Source organism: Alligator sinensis, unplaced genomic scaffold, assembly GCF_000455745.1.
Source record: "Alligator sinensis unplaced genomic scaffold, ASM45574v1 scaffold491_1, whole genome shotgun sequence".
Lineage (NCBI taxonomy): Eukaryota > Metazoa > Chordata > Crocodylia > Alligatoridae > Alligator > Alligator sinensis.
Window position 1 is genome coordinate 82,814 of NW_005843169.1, and position 14,400 is coordinate 97,213.

The 14,400-nt window shown below is 39.4% G+C and overlaps 1 protein-coding gene across 3 annotated transcripts in view; it reads right to left on the minus strand.

Annotated features, from left to right (window-relative positions):
* Positions 1-6: 6 nt before the first annotated feature.
* The window catches only part of KDSR (3-ketodihydrosphingosine reductase), a 27,516-nt gene continuing 13,122 nt past the window's right edge, over positions 7-14,400 (minus strand). Inside the window, exons 6-10 of one of the 3 annotated variants that reach the window (XM_025194194.1) lie at positions 12,407-12,598; positions 8,876-8,959; positions 3,639-3,722; positions 1,467-1,568; positions 7-1,059 (exon numbers count right to left, since the gene is read on the minus strand). In XM_025194194.1, the coding sequence (XP_025049979.1) occupies positions 940-1,059; positions 1,467-1,568; positions 3,639-3,722; positions 8,876-8,959; positions 12,407-12,598 (582 nt within the window). In that variant the 3' untranslated portion in view covers positions 7-939. The remainder of the gene's footprint in view (positions 1,060-1,466; positions 1,569-3,638; positions 3,723-8,875; positions 8,960-12,406; positions 12,599-14,400) is intronic. The other 2 variants (XM_025194195.1, XM_025194196.1) reach the window with 2 other exon arrangements.

Sequence of the window (14,400 nt, forward strand, 5' to 3'; positions counted from 1 at the left end):
GAAGAGTATCTGCTATTTTTACACTTTAATTACAACCAATTCTATCATCATTTGGCTCACTGTTTGCAGTCTTTTTAAAAATGTGCACAATGGCAGCATCGGAAGCTACCTTCCTCTCCAGAGCAAAACTGGCAAAACAAAAGGAAAGGGAATAAATTAGAAGATTATAAGTATTCAAACAATTATGACTTTCACGGCCATTTTAAAACACTTACGTACTAATGATTTGATTTTCTATTTTTAAGAAGCTATACATCAGGAAGCCAGAAAAAATTGCATCTCCTAGCATTTCTCTGTAGGAAATGGGTTCTTCATCTCCCTTTAGAGAGTATGCATCAGTATAGCATACCTCTTAACTACTCCCACACTGAGAAGGCTTGGATCATACAAGAATTTCCACCATTTAAGGTTCACATACCCATCATAATGGTGCACGATGAATATAGCAAAAGAAGCCATTATTGACAGACAGATCTACAGATTTACTGTCACTGAGAAAAAGTTATCATTCAAATTAAAATGTGGTCTTGGAAGTCTGTTCACAAACTAAACCAAGTTAGCAAGGGGAGTTCAAAACTTCTTCAGTTGAGTATGTCATGGTATTCATTCTTACCTGTAAGCACCACCAAAATAAGAAAACCTAAGTATTTGTCCAGAATTACCAGCAATACCTCACTATGAAATTCTACTCTTCTTGAACAAACCTCAAACATTACTGCAATTCAAACCACTGAAAAAAAATCTTTAAAATCTAGTTCTCTTTCATATTTTTGCATAGTTTGGCATTTTCTGGGGTTGTACTTTTGTTTTCATTTGCTTTTCACACGAACTCATCCATCACATATCCAAATGCCTTTATTCTAAGTCTTCAGGTGAGAAATTGAGTCCAATTTAGCAGCAAGCTGTCCAATGTTATGTGACCTTCTGATTCAAGGAAAGTTATTCAGTTTTATCTGTGCTTTCAGATTTTTCCCTTTGTATCATGCAGCGACGAACTATGCTATCAAAACTTCCTAGGTAAAACAAACCAACGATGCGAAAAATGCCCATGCAAACCATCTGCAAGTACAAAGAGAAAGACAGCTTTCAGTTTATTCAACATGCCCTTTGTAATAACTTGTATATAATACAGTGCTGTTACAGGCAAGCAAGCAATACAAATGGAAAAAAAAAATTAACATAAACGTTTACTGAAGACTCACGACATCATCATCATTGTACATAATGGTTGGAGAGTAAGTAGCAAAAACAGCTTAAAACCATCCAAGTGCTAATCTTAGCTGTGGTACCAACTTGTGGCTTTGAGGGGTAGGGAAGTATTTCCCTGTGCTACATATTCTTTATATATAAATAGCTATTATTCTGACAAGGTAGAAGAAAATGTTTAAAAGTACTCTGAAAATACAGACTATTCTCTCCTAGTAAATAAATAGTTAAAGAAAAATCACAGCCTCTCTATATCTTACCTGCTGAAGCCCTTCAGTAATGGAAGTTACTGGTGACATTCCACTGGTCAGTATTGACAGCATGTAACCATCTGAACCAATGTAACTGTTAAAATTCCCTTGCTGGGTGGGAGGGGAAAAAAATAAATTCAGGAAGTTATGCACTATGCCAAGTTATGCTTTAAGAAAAAGTGTTATCAATACAAAACAGGCTTATTTTATTTTGTTCTTGCTGAGACTGCACTGTGCTATACTGTAGCACAACAAAAGGATTATTATAGAAAAAGTTCTCAAATCCAGTGAACTAATCAATTAATCTAAAGAGAAACGTCTGCTCAAGTGCACACAGATTTGTTCAAAACAAAACTCAATGAAGGTAGGAGAATCCAATGCTGTCTTGGAAGCAAAGCAAGTTTACGTGTAGGAAAGAAATCCTCAGAATCACAATTATTCAAGTTGTTTTTCTCTGCTTGTAAACATACTTTAGAAAGATAGCACTGGAATTCTCTAACTTTGCCAGATTATTTAAGACTAAAATATATACCTGGTGGTTTTTGGAAGGCATAGTGTAGGCAGGGGGAGGGGGAAATGGAGGTAAAACCTCCTGGGAACACAGGTTGTCCAGAAAGTGTGGCAAGAGACAGTTTGGGTGCGGCATCAAGAAGTATAGAAGTTCTTGATGTGCAAGTTTTGGGCACATGCAGTAGCATAACTAGAGGTGGGCAAACGGGGCATAAAAAGAAAAACAAAGAAGAACACAAGATCCCAAAGTGCATAGGCCATCTCAGGGAAGTCTGAAAAAAGATCTAAGGATAAGTTACCAAAGGCAAGGCTACCTTTTAAAATGCGCACCAGTAAAACAGACTTATGTCCCCCATCCCTTCCCAGCTCTAGGGCATAGCCTTTAAGTGGTATTACAGTAGCTATTACAACGTCAAACTGAGCACGTAGAACACAGCTAGAAGATTCAGGCTTTTCAAATGTGTGTCCACCCTATCTATAAATACTGGATGCAATCTGATTATATGAATGACACATTGAGAACGGTGTTATTTCATTTGCATGAAAAAAAAATGTCCCATCCAACAGAATAGTAAGATTGGGTCAGACAGCATTACTAAAGAGAGAACTGTAACGGAATGATTAAGATTCCTCTTTATACAAAAAAAATGGAAACTGGTTAATGGAACATTCTATCTTTTTTACTGAAGTTTTTCTGGATAACTCTCATGCATAACCGTTTAAATGTGACAGAGTGCAAATATTTTCCCCTCCACCCTAAAAAAAGATAGCTGTTTAATTTTTCTGGCCACAGGATTCACACTTATCCGAAAGTTTAGCAAAATCATAAAGTATGTTGGCAAACACTTACAAAAACCCACAGTTAAAACACCATCTCTAGGTTTACATATCAAGCTTTAAGATAGAGCAGAATGGCTTATATCTAGTATTAGAAAATAATTACTCTTGGGATTGAAGTTCCCAGACCTTATGAATATATTAATTTCATATTTGTTTAAGTGGCTGCAAGCAAACATAAAGAAGCATTTTCATGACACCTTTGCCAGTAATTGCTGTTTGACACCGTCCCCAGTGATGCCCATTTTTTTCTTTAAATATGAAGATGGCACAAGGTGTCCCAGGGACTGAAGAGATTCTGGAAAAGCTGATGGCTACTATGCCAGTATTTTTTGTATTACCATTCACAAAACAGGCACTCAAGTTTTCAAAACAAGCTAAAATACCTTGTCTTAAGAGTCAGATGAAAAGTCATTGAACTAAAATAGATAAATGAATGATTCAAGAAACTCTTCATGGGATGGATTAGGCCAATTTCCTTTTACTATGTTTGATGCATGACAAGACATCAGGATTTCCGTTTTTAGAACACGTCATAATTTAGGTCAGAACCTTTTTCTAACATGACACAGCTGTATAATTTAAGTGCTATTTTATGAGTAGGAACTCCAGGTACACACTAGCTCCAGGGGATTAAGTGAAAGATTGTTTCTGGAGTATTTATTGTTTAATGGGAAAAATATATATTCACATTCCTAGAAAAATAAAAAAGTAAAATGCCATGTAGATTATATTTATATTTAGTTGTCCCATTAAACCTTTCTACAGGCTTTTCATGGACCCCCTTCATATTCCATTCCCCTCCCAAAGATTTTAATTAATTAATTTACTTACTATGGCATCTTTGACAATAATTCTGGCCACCTGTTCTGCTTGGCACACAGATGACGTTTCCGAAATTAGTTTGGTCTCTAGAGGCTGTAGTAGAAAATAAGTATTATTTATACTGACAGCACACAGGAAGCAAAAATACTGAAGTTACCATTATTCGTTGTGACATGAAATTTGCCTGCTGAAGGCTTAAGTGAATTAATATAAGCCATCTCTACTGCCCCATAAAACGACATTACAAATTGCAGCAGCTGATGTTCTATTTGAATGCCTTAAGGAATATATAAACTTCAAGTCTCTTATTTAGATCAGAGGCGCTCCATCCCTGGTCTGTGGTGGTACCTCTATCCTGCAGCCAAATTTCCAGACCCAGGGGAAGCCCTGGGCCCTGCATGCTGGATTGAATGCCCAATCCCAGCTTGCAGGGTTTGTGCCAGACCTTCAGGGGCCCAGTCCCAGCACGTGGGACCAGGCAGAGGGCAGTGCTGGGCTACATCCAGCCAGCAGACTGACCTCAAGTCACTCATCTGGCCCACGGGGCCAAAAGGCTGAGCCCCCATGATTTATATAATTTTTGATCCAACAGATCTGTTGCAAACAAACAACTGGAAGTTGCTGTTGTGCATTTCTGAAATTTAAATCTCAGTCCAAATGGATCCTGGCACTCAGTAAACCAAGCATTGTCAATCCACAGCCTGCAGGCAGAATCTGGCCAGTGAAGAGATTGGATACAACTTGTGACAGGCTGGGAAATCAACAGCTTGCTGCAGCCCCATGTCTGACTGATTGTCAGAGTCTATTTCCTCCATAGCATCTGCTGACTGCCCAGCCCTTCCTTTCTGGTTCCTACAGTGCTTCAAAATTTTCAGCCTTTCTATGGCTGAGGGTGGGGAAGAGGGCAGAGATCTGTAGCCACGGTAGGTGGCCAGGTTGCAAGGAGTGGCCTATGACTGCCTGGTAAACATTTATCTAGAAATAAGAAACATTATTCAGTATTTGTTTTTCCCTGCATAAATTTAAAATATGCATATATGGTAAGCTTCATAAATGCATGGATGCAGTGTATCTTTCAGTTTAAGAAAAAAATAGTAGCACCAAATGTAGGGGGAAATCCTATTCTACCTATTAGATGCCAAAGTGGACCTAGATGCCTAACCATGACACTGTAACACCCTGTGCTTAAGCCTGTGTAAAAAAATTAAGCAGCTATCATCTTAAGCTTAAAACTGAAGTCACAACCTCTCTCTGTCCTCCCCACTGCCCCACCAAAAAGCAAAACAAGATAAAACAAACATACAAACAAAAAAAACTGAGTAGGAGGACAACCCATCCAACTTTTACATAAATTGTTCTTTCAGGGACTTGAGCAGGGAATGGGGGATATGATCCCACATAGTCAAAGCCCGCTTAGGCACCTAATAGATGGAATACAATCTGTCTCTTATTTTCGAGGCTATTTGATTACAAGTCCACATGTTTGGCCAGCTGATGAAAAACCTTCATTAGGAAAATAAATGAAGTACAAATACACTGGAAAATTAAAATCAAGATTTTCTGTTTGCTGATATAGATCACTAATACTGATTATTATTTTTTAATAATGTGGCTTTATCTATATATTATCTGTATCAAGCCACACTATTAAAATTTGATATATAATTAATTATATATAATTAATGATGTATAATTATGATACAATATCAGACAAAATATATTATAATACAATATAATAATATACAAGTAATAATTAATAGATATAGATAGATAGATAGATAGATAGATAGATATGTCCATGTCAATTAATTATAGATTCTCTCTCTCCCCCCACCGCCACTGCAGAGACTGTTGTCTTTAACTCACAACTTTCAGAAACACTCAGTTCTACCTCCCTCTCAATCCAAGACTAGAAAAATCGGCCTTTCCACACCTATTTGCAGCCTTCAACCATTTTCACTAAATCCTGCCAAAATATGCTCTCTTCTTCTTACCCAGAGGTGTAGAAAGGGGCTGTGGTCAAATACCATAAAAGCCAAAATAGCTTTAGTCTGATATTAAGCACAAGGTAAGTGTTTTAGACAGTTGTGAGCGTCTAACATTATGGAAAAGTTTTATTATGAAAATAGTTCTAATACTTCATTATCATGTTTAATCAGTTTGAACATGCATCCCAAGGTTTGAACATCAAACTCACATTCATAGAGCATCTAGCATGCTAGGCCTCCATCACAGCTATGGTGTGAGAACTGTCATCTAAATAATACTTTTAATTATTAAACATGAAATGGTGGGGGATTCTAACTATTCCCTTCAACTTTAAGATATCCAGGACCACTCACACTTTGTCTTTATTATACCGAACAATAACCAAAGAACTGTGATGCTCACTCTACAACCCCAAGCAGAATGTAAGCAAAGATTATATAGCATACTGACCTAATTTTGAAGGGAAGAAGCCACATGAGAATTTTTAAGATTTGCTTAAATAAAACCAATTCTTAATTGTTTAGATTTCTTCTAATTAACAATACTTCAGAAACCCTGTTTACTAAATAAATAAAATTCCACTGAATCTCCTCATTTGGTTTATTACTACTTTGTTAAATGAGGAAAAATAAAGACAACAGGTGCCAAACAAGAGGCAACTAGAATTTATAAACTGCAAATAAATTTTTTGCAAATCAGATTCTCAGTCTCCCCTTTTAGTATTTTGTGTTGGGAAAGGCATTTGGGATTAAATATATGTCAACTGCCTCAAGAAAATGACTAAACAAGAATATTCTTATTACACAGGAATTGTGTTGTACATTGCTTCTGATTCCTTTATAAATAGAGAGGAAAAAGAAAAAAGAAATTCAACACTAAATGGAATTTCCTTTCACATGTAACATGCTGCCCTTAGATGTAACATTATAACTGCTCTAAAAAAGGTTAAACAATTTGGATATCGAGTTTCTGGTTCACTACACTGTTATAAAAGGGGATCTCATCTTCTAAATATTCAGTTCATACTGGAATATGAACATGAGCTCCAGTCATGTTGTAGCTTTTTAAAAAAATTACAATTTGTTTGGTGACCTGTGCTGATCAGCTATTTAAGAAGCTATTAATCCTGTATTATTTTCTGGGATTTTAAAGCCCCTATTTGCCGTACACTTTTGGAAAGCGATAGCGTAGCATTAGTATGGCAGACACTTAATGCAAGAGAGTTTCCAGCCTATTTTAATATTGGACTATGGCCATATTCTGCCTTCCATTATAGCCACATAAAGTAGTTAGATGTCAGAGGTTCATGTTTGTAACTAAGGGCAAAATAAAATTCGGTTTGTTTTAATCAAAAGCTACTTAAAAACCCCCCTAAAACAATACATTTTGCTGTTAAACCAACAGCAAAGAAATTTAGATGCATTTAGCTGTTAATACTGATCTTTCTGCACGACATTTCCAGCACCACTTTGTAAAGAAGTGTCTCTCTCTACAAATAGACTTTGTAGAGAAAAATGTTTAGCCACTAGGTTGAAGTACTCAGTGCCTTTTTAACTTCAGTCTTCCCTGGCAAGGTCAGCTCCCAGACTACTGCACCTGGAAGCATAGTTTGGGGAGGAGGTGAGCACCTAACAACGGCCAAGGAACAGGTTAGGGACTAATTAGAAAAAGTTGGACGAGTATAAGTCATGGGGCCAAACATGATGCACCCAAGGGAGCCGAGGGAGTTGGCCGATGCAACTGCAGAACTCGTCATCATCTTTGAAAACTCATGGCGATTAGGAGGGTCCCAGACAACTGGAAAAGGAAGGAGGAGGAACTGGACAACTACAAAATGATCAGCCACACCTGAGTTCAGCAAGACCTTTGATGCAAATCTTCCACGACATTCTTGTAAGCAAGCTAAGTATGGGTTGGATAAATGGACTGTAAGGTGGATAGAAAACTGGCTATAGATCATCGGACTCAAAATTAGTAATCTATGGTTCGTTGTCTAATTGGTAGCCAGTATCAGGTGGAGTGCCCCAGGGTTTGGTCTTGAGGCCAGTTTTGTTCAATATCTTCCTCAGCAATCTGGAAGGTAGGATGGAGTGCACCCTTAGCAAGTTTCCAGATGACACCAAGCTGGCAGGGTGAGAGGGAGGGAGGGAGAGAGAATAGGCAGGGAAGTAGTAGACCCGATGATCTACCAGGTCCCTTCCAACTCTAGAAAACTATATGCTTGAGGGCAGGGCTGGGATTCAAAGACCTGGGCAATTAGGAGGATTGGATTAAAAGAATTCTCATGAAGTTCAATAAGGACAAGTGCAAAGACCTTCACTTAGGATACAACAAATCTTAGGCAATGGTGCAGGCTGGGGACCAAATGGCTGAGCAGCAGCTCTTCAGAAAAGGACCTGGGGGTTACAGTGGACAATATCTGAATATAAGCCAATGTGCCCTTGTTGCAAAGAAGGTTAAAAGCATACTGGGCTGCATTAGTAACCCAGCAGATCGAGGAAAGTGATTCTTCCCGTCTATTTGGCTATGGTGAGGCCACATCTGGAGTACCGTGTCCAGTTTTGGGCCCCCCACTACAGAAAGGATGTAGACAAACTGGAGTGTCCTGCAGAGGACAACAAAAATGTTTAGGGGGCCAGGGGTTATGTTTTGAGAGAAGAGGCTGAGGGAACTGGTCTTATTTAGTTTGGAGAAGAGAAGACTGAGACAGGATTTAATAGCTGCCTTCAACTACCTGAAGGGGTCTCCAAAGAGGATAAAGCTAGAATGTTTTTAGTGGTGGCAGATGACAGAACAAGGAGCAATGGTTTCAAGTTGTAGCAAGGGAAGTTTAGGTTAGGTATTAGGAAAAAAACTCTCACTAGTAGGGTAAAAAAAACAAGAACAGGTTATCCAGAGGTTGTGGAATCTCCATCCTTGTAGGTTTTTAAGACCCAGGTAGACAACGCCTTGGCTAAGATGATATAGTTGGGGATGGTCCTGCTTTGAGTGGGAGGTTGGACTAGATGACCTCCTGAGGTCCCTTCCAACTCTAATTCCCTATGATTCTAGGTCTCAAAAGATTCAAACTGTACACTGAACCAAACTGAGCATTTGCGCTGATCAATTTTTGATAAAGTTAAATAGTATACTGTACTCAATGTTAAACATTTCTAGCATACTAATCTCAGAAACATGTCAGTGAATATAGTGGACCATACAATTGTAAGTGACAAACCTTATGGATGTGTACAAGATTCTTTAAGAATTAAAATTACCTTAGTTTTACTTTCTTCTGCAAAGCCAGGTGTGTCGGTGTCAGGAGGATAGGCAACTGTTATGTAGATGTTATAAGGCTTTACCTGTATTTTGTTCAAAAAACCAAAAACAAATACTTTTAAACAAAAGACATTTTAAAGTAGTCACATATTTATAAGAGTTTCTGTTGTACAGATAAGATATTAACCCCCCACCATTACAAATCTGCAAATACCCGAGTAATCTTACAGACAGTGTTTTCAGGAATAAAGCTAAATTTTCATGAGGAAGCATAATAAATATAACTGGTCTTTAAAGTCTTTCATTCCAAAATACAATAGTTAAAATTCTTGCTAAATGCAAAGTAGGGAGCATCAAAGTGCAGGAACAACATAACTCCCCCTTCCCTGGCCCCGATTCCTAATTCTTAAATTATTTCAAGATAAAAACGATATGAGCAATTCGCAACATAGCTGAACCCCTCTGTCCTACTACGATTTCAAAATCTATGGCAAGCACAAATTTAAATTATTAAAGGTAAGAATAAACATTTACTGATGGCAAAGATGTTAAAAGGTAGAGGTCGGAGAAAGTACAAACGAATTCAAGGCTGAGGTTTGTTAGTAAAAGGGACTGCTGAATGCCATCTGAAGGGTTAAAAAAACAACAACCCAAAACCAAACAACTGATAGAAATCACAAGAAAATGAAAACTGGGAAAACATTATGCCCAAAACAAAAAATGTGGAAGGGAGAAAGAAAGAAGAAAGAATCCCGAGCAAGGATTTGCTTTTTAGATGTTTGTACAGTACACACAGTAAGGTACCAATTTATGATAAACTACCTCAATACAAATAAGCTCAAGGATTCAAAACTTACATCCAAAAAGTATGAGAACTCAGAAGCAACATTAGAGTACAAAAAATACACCTTTCATAAATTTTATTCCTCTTATGTATTGTGTATTAATCCACTTGATGAACCATCTAACTTTCAGATGCTCAAGGAGTAGAGAATTAGACGTGAGCAAAAATCATTGGCCACCTAAGAAATCAAATGACTAACCTTACGTTCAAGAAGTCTGAACCAACAGCCTTCAGGTGCCATTAGACAGACAGATGGAGTGGAGAGAGGCATCCCTCTCACATACCCCAGTCACTAGGGGTGCCTGTACACGAGCCAGGAGGCTGCTTCGATACACAGTAATTTTACAGCACAATGGAGCAATCTCAATTAATCGAGTCTGCTGGAGCGTGGTAATTACCATGATCAAACAGCCTGTCACGTATCAGCATCCCCACTTCAAGGTGGTGGTGGGGGCACTTTAACTAAAGGTCATTTGACAAGCTTTAGCTAGTGTCCCTGCTGCCATTTTGAAGCATGGGGATGCTGATACATGAGATGCTCCTGTTGCTTTCATTATAGTGGCTCTTAGAGCCGCTCTAATTGAAGTGCCTCCCCCGGAACATGTGCAAAAACGCCCTACCTACATAAAGAGTATACCCCATCTCTACAGCACTCCTAACCATGGGAACAAAGGTCTAACATTGGTTCTCAACCTCGTTAAGACTCGAGACACTGCTCAGAAAATGAAAGCTCTTAATTTTCATTTGTTTTTGACTACAGAAAAAATAATAGAGCAATTCTTCTGTTGCAAAGAACTCAAAGTCCACAACAGGGCAGATCATTTGTAACACTATGAATTCCAGTTTGAAACCTCTGGGACTATCGTATAAATCATGTTTGCACACCTAACAGTAATAACATTTCATGGCACCCTGCAGCACCCTTGAAAAGATCTCATGGCAGCCAGGGTGCTGCTGCACCTTGCTTGAGAATCGCTGATCTATAAATCAAAGGAAAATACATTATATTTTAAATGTAATTAGATGAAATTGTTAAACTTGTAAATGCATTTTACTTGGGTGCCTATTAGGATATACTTATCATGACTGCTTTTCCCTCTTTTCTCAAATCCTTTTAACTCTTTACCACTGGGCCTGACCCAAACTTAATTTATAAATTAAAGCAAGAGACGCATTATGGTTTACTACAAGTTGACACCTTTCACAGACTTGAGAGAATACCACTCTAAAACACAAACAGCACTAGAAACAACTATATTAGAAAGGTCTCTCTTAATTCAACAGATTCTTCTTGTTCATAATCACAGCCACTTTCAAAAAAAAAATTAAATAAAGTTTTCACCGTTTGACTTCAGGCTGTGTGGGCTTCTTGAGTCTAAGAATGAACCAATTCTATTCCTTCCCATTCATCAGAATTCTTTATTGAAATTTCATTCAGTTAAATTTAGGCAACCTATAAAAGAGCAATTAGATCCCACTAAAGATCTAATAGAACACTATTGTTTGTTATCAGCAATGATGCATAAAACAGAAAGAAGATAACTTGACTGATAATTTGCAGGAGTACCAACTAGAAGGGTTTTTTTTTTTTTTACTTCTAAGATAAACACTTCATCCAAAAGTTACTGACAAACATGGACCTCTGAAGTATACTTAGGATTTGTCAGAAGAGTTGTGAAATGAAAATGACATGTCATTTTTAAATACTATCACTTTGTTCTTGATTGGTAGGGCTATGCGAAGCTTTGGTAGCCTATTTGATTTGGAGGAGATTCTCTGAATCCGAAGACCCATTAAAAGGTCTGAATTGAATCGGAAGCCTCTGAATTTATTTGGAGATTTGGGCGGTCCCCACTTGCTGCTGCAGGGAGCTGGACTCGGGCTCCGTGCCGGTAAGTAAGGGAGGGACCCCCCGTCCCCCCACAAAAAACCCCAAAACAAAAAACAAGCCCTGTACTCACTGGCTGCAGCAGCAGCGATCAGGGCCTCTGAGGGTTTGTGGCAGAGCCCCCCTGTGCAGCACAGGGCAGTAGGGGGCAGCCTGCCTGGCACCCATGCGGCAGCTGTTGCATCGTGCAGGTGCAGCGCGGCTCCATGAACTGTCCGGGAGCTGGGACCACTCAGGCTGAGTGCTGCTGGGCTCTGGGCGACTGCTGGAGCCACTCCAGCTCCAGGACAGTGCGTGGCACCTGCGCGATGTGACAGTTGCTGCACCAGTGCCAGGCAGGGGAGGCAATCCCTGCTATCCTGTGTTGTGCAGGGGGGCTCTGCCACAAGCCCCCAGAGGCCCAATTGCTGCTGCAGCTGATGAGTGCAGGGTTTTTTTTCTTTTTCTTTTTTTTTAATAAATGTTCCGGCATGCTGGGGCTGGGCAGAGCAGCCTTGGGGGAGCAGGCATAGGATGGGGCTCTGCTTGCCGCTGCCGTGCCCCCGCCACCACATGTTTGATTCAGAGGAGATTCGACAGTCAAATCTCTGAATCGAATCAGGACAGTGATTCGAATCACTGTCCCTCCAAATCGGCTGAATCTGAAGCTGAATCGAATACTGCTGTTATGCACAGCCCTATTAATTGGTTCTATTATATAGAAGCATTTTTGTAATATAGTACGTGATAGCATACACAAGCATGCAAGGGATACAATGTTTTTCCTTAAGCCACCATATATGAGAAATAGAGTCATACCTCCATTTGCAGGGCTTCAGCCAATCCTCGAAGAGCGAACTTTGTTGGAGAATAAGCTGTGTAACCAAACAGCCCCAGCTGTCCAGCTTGAGATGATACAAACACAATCCTTCCCATCCTTCTTTCCTTCATGGTAGGAATTACTGCATGGCTTGGGTAAACGCTACCCAGGTAGTTGACGGCCATTAAGTTCTGCACAAATTATATACTATTTGTCAAACAGACATTTCTCAAAATCCATATTTAAATCTGTCAAATCATAACTCTTAAAAGACTTGTGATTAATTCTTTCAGTTGCTCTAGGGAAGATAAAACTGTATTCTATTCTAAACCTTAGGACAGTTTGTGGTCAAGATGCCTACCTCAAGCATGAATATTTCAATATAAATTATCTAATGCCACTTAACATACTAAATGCCTTGAAATAAAATGCTCTCTTTCAGAAAGAAAAAGAAAGTTTACTGTCTTTCAATTACTGAACTCTGACCTTAATATAGAAAAACCCTTTCTGCAACTGTGTAGAGCAGGGCAACGTTTTCTGGCGAGCAGTCAGAATAACCCAGCTCAGGTTGAAGGAGAGCAGGCATTAGGAGCTGGCTGCCATTCCTGCCGCTTTGCAGCAAAACCCCCTCTCTAGTGGAACAAATGTCACCTGACTGTGGCCACAGTACCAGCAGAGACCCCTGCTGCCAAATCTATGGCTCCACCAGCTGGATCTGGCCTGTTTGTCATAGGCTGCCAACCCCTGGTGTACAGAACTATTAAGCATTCGGTTATATGCAAACATACAGTGAGGAATTAAAAGTAAAGTCACACACAGTTTTACATGTTTCAAAACAAGAGTCAGAAGTCTGATGATTTACATTTTGGATATCATCCAGTTACTGGCAGGGTAGGGCAAAGTTTTTTGTCCGTCTCCCCTCTATAGAAGAAAAAAAAAATGTGACCTTTCATAATCTATAATTCAATTACAATTTTGTGTTATAGGTAGCGGCTTACTTAATTCACAGTTTAACAGATTTCACAGAATCAACAACAACAAAAATGCTGGTTCCCCAGAGTCTTCGCTGCCACAAGGGAAAGGCACCAGCTGGCGGGGTGGCACAAAGGACAGCAGACAATGGCAGCTACCCCCTCATCCCTCCTCCCCCTGCCAGGGCATCTCCGCCAATCAGCACCGAGGGGTGCGGCCACCAGGAAATGTCCTTGAAATCGGATGTGTGCGCCGTGAGTTATTAAAAACCCTCTCTCACCTTGATTTAAGTAGGTTCCTAGTTATGAGACTAGTGTACTGAACAAGTACAGATTATAAGGACAAACAGAGCAGGAACAGGCTAACTTAATTTTAAATTATTGCTTTGGGGGACAAAAATGCAACAAACCAGCAGCTAGGAGTAATTAACATCTGCTCCAGCTACTATAGCAAAAGTAGCGCAAAAAACTGTGGCATGCTAATAGCTCTACACTTCAGAGCAGCATGAAAATAGTTGTAGTAATTAGCTCTACTAAGAGTAGAACAAAATTAGCCCAGGCACAGCTACACCACTTCCAGGCTGAGAATTAGCCTATAGCTACATTTTAGACAGCCTTTTTACTAGATGCTGCAGGACATTACCTAGTCTGAAAGTCAGGGAGTCACTGGGAACATTGACCCAAAAACAGAGGTTATCTTAGAAAATCTGGCATGATTATTTGTGTTATATTTATTTGTTTGGTAGTGAATACACTGGTCAACTAGCTACTTTCATGAGTTGTACACCCCACAACAGTAAGACATCATAAAGCTGCAGTACACAGAACACTAGGTGGGAAGTCCCATCCCCACCCCACCAGGAAAACTCTTCATCCATTCAGCATAGCAGGAACACAGCAGGTGTCAGTGTCTGAAGCCTTCAACACAAGTTGCAGGAATTGACCGTAAGTACTTGTAAAGTTCAATAATACAGTTTAACTCCCTGAAAAGGGAAAACAAACAAAAACAAAACAACCTCCCC